The sequence below is a fragment of the Triticum aestivum genome, chromosome 1A (genome assembly GCF_018294505.1).
Source record: "Triticum aestivum cultivar Chinese Spring chromosome 1A, IWGSC CS RefSeq v2.1, whole genome shotgun sequence".
Taxonomy (NCBI): domain Eukaryota; kingdom Viridiplantae; phylum Streptophyta; class Magnoliopsida; order Poales; family Poaceae; genus Triticum; species Triticum aestivum.
In genome coordinates this window covers 126,915,102-126,923,724 of record NC_057794.1, presented here as the reverse complement: position 1 = coordinate 126,923,724, position 8,623 = coordinate 126,915,102, and the positions used below count along the sequence as shown (strand labels likewise).

General features: G+C 44.9%; 1 protein-coding gene across 1 annotated transcript; it reads left to right on the top strand.

Moving 5' to 3' along the window:
• The first annotated feature begins 294 nt into the window (after positions 1-294).
• LOC123040445 (uncharacterized) lies at positions 295-1,034 on the top strand. The gene has a single exon (XM_044463288.1). The coding sequence runs from the start codon at positions 438-440 to the stop codon at positions 777-779; it is 342 nt and encodes a 113-aa protein (XP_044319223.1). The 5' UTR covers positions 295-437; the 3' UTR covers positions 780-1,034.
• Positions 1,035-8,623: the final 7,589 nt, after the last annotated feature.

Sequence of the window (8,623 nt, the reverse complement as noted above, 5' to 3'; positions counted from 1 at the left end):
CAAGATCCGAAACATCACCGTCGCCCTCAGCCCACGGGGCCCCGATTGCCCGCTGCCCCCATCCAGCGCGCCTTTCCGGTGTGCCGATAGCCCGATACCATCAACGGTTTCACGGCCACCGTCACCGTCCGGCAGTAAAAGCACCCCACGCAACGGTCACTCGGTGAGTAGTATCACGTAACGGAAACCCGCACCTTCCCACCGGATCCACTCCACGTGTCCACGCGGCGTTTATCCACTCCTCCCCCGCTCCGCTCCGCTCCTCCCCGCTATAAATTCCCCACCACCCCGAGCACCATAGCCACAGCTTTTCATACACCCACCGTCTCGTCACATTTCACAAGTCTCGTCAATCGTCGTCTCTCGCCGAAGCGAAGCAGGTTACCCACCCAGCCGAAGAAGCTTTCGACCGAAGCGTACCAACACCGAGCTAACCGATGGCCATGGCACCGACCGCGTCCGCCGTCTCCTTCTCCGCCCGCCCCTCGACGGTCCGGCCACGCGCCGCCTCCGCCTCGGCGGGAGCCGGGCGGGTTCCCGCGGGGGCGCCCCAGGGAGGCAAGTGGTGGGCGCCGCTGGTCGGCTGGTCGGGGAAGGCCGACTACATCGAGGCCGCGGCGCCGGTGGTGGCCGAGGAGGAGAAGCCCGGGAGGTCCTTCGTTGGCGGCCTGACGGAGGAGAAGGCGCGGCAGCTGCGTGCCCGGATGTCGGAGACGGAGAGCTTCCACGACGCCATGTACCACTCCGCCATCGCCTCCCGCCTCGCCCGCTCCACCTAGGAGGACCAGCCACCAACCAACCAACTCACCGACGCGAAGCCGCTGTACATAGTGTTTCCTCTCTGGATCTCCCCGTGGTCGTTGCCGGGAGTCCTTGATGTTCTAGTCATGGAGGGAGGGGTGGTCAGAGGAGAGGACGGAGGGGATCTAGTTTTAGGGTTTGTCCCTTCCCGTCGTCTCCGGCCACCGCGATGCTCCCCGGTCTTGTTTTGCTTTTGTAATTAGTACAAGCTCAGACCCAGATGTTTCGGTTCAGTTCCGACTTTGTTGCCACATTGGATTGGAGATCTTCAGTTACATTTGCCAGATCTGCCGTCGTAAATCTGAATTTCAGTTAGCTCTGAACCTGAATATCAATTAATTCTGGATCTGAAAATCAGTTGGTTCTGAACCTAAATATCAGTTAATTGTGGATCCGAACACCAATTATTTCTCAACCTAAAGTTAATTCTTGATCTGAAGACCATTGAGCCTGCTGATTTGCCGCCATGCGTTTGCTGATTTGATTTGGCCGTCGTAGGTTAGGGATAATATCGGGAGCGCCATTGTTTGATTCTGGATCTGAGAGCACTGTCTTCTTAAACAACAATTGGCCAGACCCATCAATTTATCTAACTATGACGCATCAACGTAGGTACCACGGTCCACTGGGCATCCTTCGCTGTACTCCACTACTCTACCAACCTCCACAAAGGCACAAACTTGTTGCGTTCGATTGGGTGAACTACATGTCTCGATGAACTGATGAATCTTCCCGTGACCAACAGGCAGCGACCATGGCAGGTTATACATGATTATCGTTCGTTTAATTCCACAAACCGTCCTCTGTTCGACGGCCTCGAATCCATCGGCCAGCTTGTGACGCAAATCCTGCTTGCAGGATGATCCAGCGAATTTATGTGCCATTTTGTAATGTAAAGCCTGCTAGCCGGATGATTCTAAAGCGAGTGCTGGGATAGTGGCCGTACGGAACTACTGAGCAGCCGACACCCACTGGCCGAACATTGGACGATGCTTTGATCCAGCGGTCGGCCTCCTCTTTGTGACATGCATGTACGGTCAGATCAGTAGCATCGTCCAGACATCGGCTGCACACCGTCGTGTGTATAGCAGCGCTCCCGTACTCTATTCCAAACGGTAGTCCTATTCGTTAATCAATGTGATTGATGCTTACCGGTGTGCGTGTGTTTCCTCTGCTGCGAAGCATCCTACTAGAAAGCTTACACTGGAGGGCTTCGTAGATGGCAACAGTTTCGGGAGAGCCCAACCATTCCTGGCCAACTACGAGTAGCACTCAACATCAGTAGTACTGTATCTATTAAGATGAGATACAATCAATTCATGCTCTAACAACTAATTTAAAGCACGAAAACTGCACGCACAAGAGTACCAACGTTGGCCTTCTGGAAGGCCAAAAACTGCTGACGGAACAAGAAGAGATAACCACGCATGGACGCACCTCCCACCGCTTTCCTAGTAGCAGTAGCACCACTATGATTTCTCTGATGATCATCTAGAAGGCTACTCCTCTATTGCTGGTAAGGACGGCCCGCATGACATGGCCTGATAAAATCTATGATAAGATAACGTAGTACTACAGCGTTCTGCAATGGTCATCCAGCTAGTGGGGAGTGACAGTTTTCGGAAACACAACTGCCCATCTACTCGGAAGTGACAAGGATAGGTGTTGCTGAAAACTGGCTCCGGTTGGGTTTGACGATGTGTGTCTTTATCATTTTTAAGTGGTTCCTTCTGCGGCTCTTAGAAATCTCCGAAGGCAAAGATGACGTGAGCCTGAAACAAATATCAGCGGCTACTTTCGGGTGGGCAGCACAGGCATAGAAAAAGCTTCAACAACAGATCACCCGGTGACCTAGTAGGATCAAGGGTGTTCGTGATCACACACGTACTCTAGATCCGATGCATTGTTGCACATGTAGTTTATCAAAGAGGTAATATTATCGGGAGTTATAGAACTTAAGATGTAATGTTCAGTTTGGTGCTAGAAATTTAAAAATGCAGATGTGTGGTCATCTAACTTGTTGTTTCAAATACGATGCTTTCGATTGTATCTGTGTGTACACCTTGCCTTGGCAGCATGGCAATGACCCACATGTCAGTGGCTAGGAGTAGATTCTTTTTAGATAACTCCCCGTATATTTAAGTTATGCAGAAAATCATGTGGGACCCACCTGTCAGTAAAGAGTATAAAGAGAAAAAATATATATTATGCTGAGAGGGGTGATGTTTGAACCCACGACCTTATGATTGTGTGATCACCTGGTATCTAGTGGGCTACCCCATTTGTTGGCCTCACGAGAGAGAAGAGAGAGGAAAGAAAGAGGGAAAGTGGCTAGGGTGGCACATATGATGAATTGTGAGCTTGGGTCCATCCCAATCAAATACATCAGGATGCCCACTTCGGCTAGGGCCCTTACGATGGTAGACTTTGAGCCTGTGGTTGACAAGGTTTCAGGGAGAGTAGAACCTTGGCAAGGGAAGTTGTTGGCTCTTGGTGGACGATTAGTTCTTATAAACGATTGCCTCACCAACATACCCATGATTGTAATGGGATTTTATCTTCTCTACGACATGATACATGATAAATTGAATAGGGTGTGATCTAGATTCTTTTGGGCCAATGAGCAAGGAAAATAGAAGTGTCATATGGTCAGATGTGAGACCATTTGCTCGCCCAAAGAAGTTGAGGGTGTTGGAAATATGCCATAGAGGCAACAATATTGTATTATTTATTTCTATTTTTATAATGAAGAGCTTATATTCTATGTTATATCTGCTATGATTCCAGAATATGCGATTCAGTGGAAAACTCGTAAGCACATGTGGAATGATAAACGTTAAAACCCGATTCCTGCTCTTGCCTCTAAGACTAGCTCAAGTATTGTATGTTGATCATGTTTTCCATATCTTGGGATATTTTTAAGTGTAACGATAGTCCCTAAACAATATTGAGGGTATCACGTTAGAAGAATGATCATATTGAATTGACGCAACTTGTTTGTTATACTTTGAGATACAATCATCACAAATCAATCGATATAACACAGAGAGTTAACATATACTTTAGTTCCTTAGATCATGAGAGTAAAGTAGTCACTTCACATCAGACGGACTTTGGAGTTGCTCAAATGTTATTTTTAACACATTTATCATAACGAAAACTTTCTGGTTCAATGAAAAAATGTGACAAGGGGCTAGATAGCTCAAGAGTGGGATTTGCTCCTCCCGCGATGGAGAGATATTCTTAGGGCCCTCTCGGTGTGACAGCATCCATCATCATCTGGCCAGACGCAGGTGAGTAGGTCACAGGGATGTCGGAGCATGTCAACAAGAAAGAAGAACAAAACTGATAACAAGGAGACCGGTATAGTGAGCATGATAATGACTCAAGAGGATATCGATATATCTCACCTCAGGTTTTATAAAGTATCATGAAGCAAAGGGAATAACACGTGATAACCAAATGTTCACTCCGATATAATTTGTGTATTCACAGGGATCAATATGGATGTCCACGATTCCGCTATTGGTCATTGAACGAAAGGTATTTTCTTCATGTCTATGTTTCACTGAACCTACAAGGTCACACACTTAAGGGAATCATGATCTGTTGAGTGTTAGTAGAGTAAGATTTATGAGAAAATATTCAAGAAACAGTGTCGCAAATATTAGAAATAGTTTTGAGAGAAACTAGAAGCGTCGCAGAGTTAGCAGAAGAGTTTCCGGGCTTACCGGGTAATACCAAGAGTTGATATATAGGTGGAAAATGTTTCTAAATATGTTACATTAACAACAAAAGGTTCTAATATTGATTAGGAGGCTTTTAGAATTAACTTAATACCAATGGACAAAAGAAAATAAAAATAAAAATGCCAAGTGGTGGAGAGTTAGTGGGCCTTAGGGCTTAATAACAAAGGTGGGGTGATATGTACTACTTGTGAGCTGCATTGGGATTTCCTCGAAGAGGAGAGGATGATGCAGTACAATAGAAATAAGTATTTTCCTCAGTTAAGAGTCAAGATTATCAATACAGTAGGAGAACCATGCGACACCCTGTTAGCAGTACCTACACGCAAAATAACAAATACCTACACCCAACGCGAACAAGGGGTTGTCAATACCTCGTCGGTTAATTGCAAGGATCATATCTCGTAGTGATAGATAGGTAGAACAAAAACACAAAATAAAATAAAGTAAATAAAATTGCAGCAAGGTATTTTTGGATTTTAATATATGATAAAAATAGACCCGGGGCCATAGTTTTCACTAGAGGCTTCTCTCTTGAAGATATCATATGGTGGGTAAACAAATTACTGTTGGGCAATTGATAGAAAAGTGAATAATCATGACGATATCCAATGAAATGATCATGTATATAGACATCACGTCTGAGACAAGTAGACCAACTCCTGCATGCATCTACTGCTATTACTCCACACATCGAACACTATCCAGCATGCATCTAGAGTATTAAGTTCATAAAGAACGGAGTAATGCCTTAAGTAAGATGACATGATGTAGACAAAGTAAACTCAATCAATATAAATAAACCCCATCATTTTATCCTTAATGGCAACAATACAAATACGTGTCTTGTCCCCTTCTGTCACTGGGATATAGATCACCGCAAGATTAAACTCATCACAAAGCACCTCTCGCATTGCAAGAAAAATCAATCTAGTTGGCCAAACCAAATCAATAGATCAGAGAGAAATACAAAGCTATAATAATCATTTACAAAAGAGTTCAGAGAAGACTCAAAAAATATTCATAGATAATCTGATCATAAACTCACAATTCATCGTATCCCAACAAACACATCGCAAAAAAGGATTACATCGAATAGATCTCCAAGAACATCGAGGAGAACATTGTATTGAAGATCAAAGAGAGAGAAGAAGCCATCTAGCTACTAGCTATGGACCCATGGGTCTGTGGTAAACTACTCACACATCATCGGAAGGGCAACAAGGTTGATGCAGAGCCCCTCCATTGTTGATTCCCCCTCCGGCAGAGTACCGGAGAAGGCCTCCAGATGGGATCTCGTAAGAACAAAAACTTGCGGCAGCGGAAAAAGTATTTTGGGTGGCTCTTTGATGTCAGGGGACTATTTGAGAATTTATAGAGGCGGAACGAGGTCAAGAGGTGCCATGAGGGGCCCACAAGCCTGGAGGCATGCCTCCTAAGCTTGTCGCTCCCTCGTGGCTCATTAGGTCTTCTCCCGAACCTTATAAGGTCTCTTCTGGTCCAAAAAAAATCCAAATTAAGTTTTTTCTCTCTCTTTGGACTCTGTTTGATATTGATTTGCTGAAAAGGCAAAAAGAAGCAAAAAACTACAACTGGCATTGGGCACTAGGTTAATAGATTAGTCCCAAAAAATGATATATAATTGCATATAAAACATCCAAGTTTGATACTATAATAGCATGGAACAATGAAAAAATTATAGATATGTTCGAGACATATCAATATATCTCCAACATATCTATAGTTTTTTATTTTTCATATTGCTATATTATCAATCCTGTATACTTTATATGCAGTACCTAGTGTCGGTTGTTGTTTTCTGCTTGTTTTTGGTTTTACAGAAAATCCATACCAAACGGAGTCCAAACATGATGACACTTTTGAAAGATTTTTCTAGACCAAAAGAGACCTAGGAAGCTTCGAGGGGAGTCCAGAAGCCAGACGAGGAGACAACAAGCGCCCTGATGTCTTGTGGGCCCCATGGTGCCCTTTTGACCTAATTCCAGTGCTATAAATTCTCAAATGTAGCAAGAAACCCAGAAGCACCAACGAAACAACTTTTCCGTCACCGCAAGTCTCTATTCTTCAGCGATCCTATATGGAGGCCTTCACTGGTACTCTGCTGGAGGGGGAATCGATCAAGGAGGACTTTTATATCAACCTTGCTGCACCTTCGATCATGTGTGACTAGCTCGCCACAAGACCTATGGGTCCATAGCAGTAGCTAGATCTCTCTCTCTCTCTCTCTCTCTCTCTCTCTGTGTGTGTGTGTGTGTGATCTTCAATACAATGTTCTCTTTGGAGATCGATTCGATGTAATCTTTTGCGGTGCGTTTGTTGGGGTCCGATGAATTGTGGGTTTATAATCAAATGATTCATTGAAAGTAATTCAGTCTTTTCTGAACTTTATTATGTGTGATTTTTATAGCCATGTAATGATTTCCAATCTATGAGTTTTCTTTGGCCAAGTTGATGATTGGAGTGGAAGTGGTGCATAGTAGTAGGTTCAATTTTGTGGTGTCCTCACCTCGTGACAGAAGGGGTAGAGAGAAAAGTAGCCATGGATTTTGGGGTTCCTGTCTGGATCGAGTACAAGGGGAATGGATATTGGGCGTTAATCTTACATAGTAGCTTCTAATCTTAGCCCCGACGACCCTGGAGGCGGTTGTAGCAGTGGGGGACCATTGACCTTGTTCTTGTCCTCCAGCTGGACCATCGTCTCATCGTCCTCGCTGAAGGAAATATGCCCTAGAGGCAATAATAAAGTTGTTACTTTATATTTCCTTATTCATGATAAAGGTTTATTATTCATGCTATAATTGTATTGATCGGAAACTTGAATACATGTGTGAATACATAAACAAATACCGTGTCCCTAGTAAGCCTCTACTAGACTAGCTCGTTGATCAAAGATGGTTAAGGTTTCCTAACCATGGACATGTGTTGTCATTTGATAACGGGATCACATCATTAGGAGAATGATGTGATGGACAAGACCCACCCGTTAGCTTACATAGTTCAGTTTTATTGCTATTGCTTTCTTCATGTCAAATACATATTCCTTCGAGTATGAGATTATGCCACTCCCGGATAACGGAGGAATAACTTGTGTTCTATCAAATGTTACAACGTACCTGGGTGATCATAAAGATGCTCTACTGGTATCTCCGAAGGTGTTTGTTGAGTTGGCATAGATTGAGATTAGGATTTGTCACTCCAAGTATCGGAGAGGTATCTCTGGGCCCTCTCGGTAATACACATCATAAGCTTGCAAGCAAATGACTAAGGAGCTAGTCACAAGTTGATGTATTACGGAACGAGTAAAGAGACTTGCCGGTAACTAGATTGAACTAGGTATGAAGATACCGACGATCGAATCTCGGGCAAGTAACGTACCGATGGACAAAGGGAATTACTTATGTTGTCATAACGGTTCGACCGATAAAGATATTCGTAGAATATGTAGGAGCCAATATGGGCATCCAGGTTCCGCTGTTGGTTATTGACCAAAGAGGTGTCTCGGTCTTGTCTACATAGTTCTCGAACCCACAGGGTCCACACACTTAACGTTCGTTGACGATATAGTGTTATATGAGTTATATGTTTTGGTGACCGAATGTTGCTTGGAGTCCTAAATGAGATCACAGACATGACGAGGAGTCTCGAAATGGTCGAGAGGTAAAGATTGATATATAGGACGATGGCATTTGGACACCTGAAGTGTTTCTGGACGTACCGGGAAGGAATCGGGTCGCCAGAAGGGGTTCCAGGCACCCCTCGACAAGATATGGGCCTTATTGGCCAAAGGAGGGGACAGACCAGCCCACAAGGGGACTGGTACGCTCCCTCCCTTGTTTGACCAGCCCTAGGGAAGGAAAAGGGGTAGGGCTAGCCCCTCCTTCCTTTCCCTCTCATCGGAGAAAGGAAGGGGGGGGGGGCGCCACCCTCCCATGCCTTTCCGCGCACTCCAAACAAGGAAAGGGGGGCGCGGCTTGGGAGGGACCGCAAGTAGGATTCCTCCTACATGGGCGCCTCCTTTGGTTGCTTCTCCCTCTCTCCCATATATATATATATAT

Coding starts and splice junctions, on each gene's coding strand:
- LOC123040445 (XM_044463288.1), top strand. CDS start 438: ATGGCCATGGCACCGACCGCGTCCGCCGTCTCCTTCTCCGCCCGCCCC.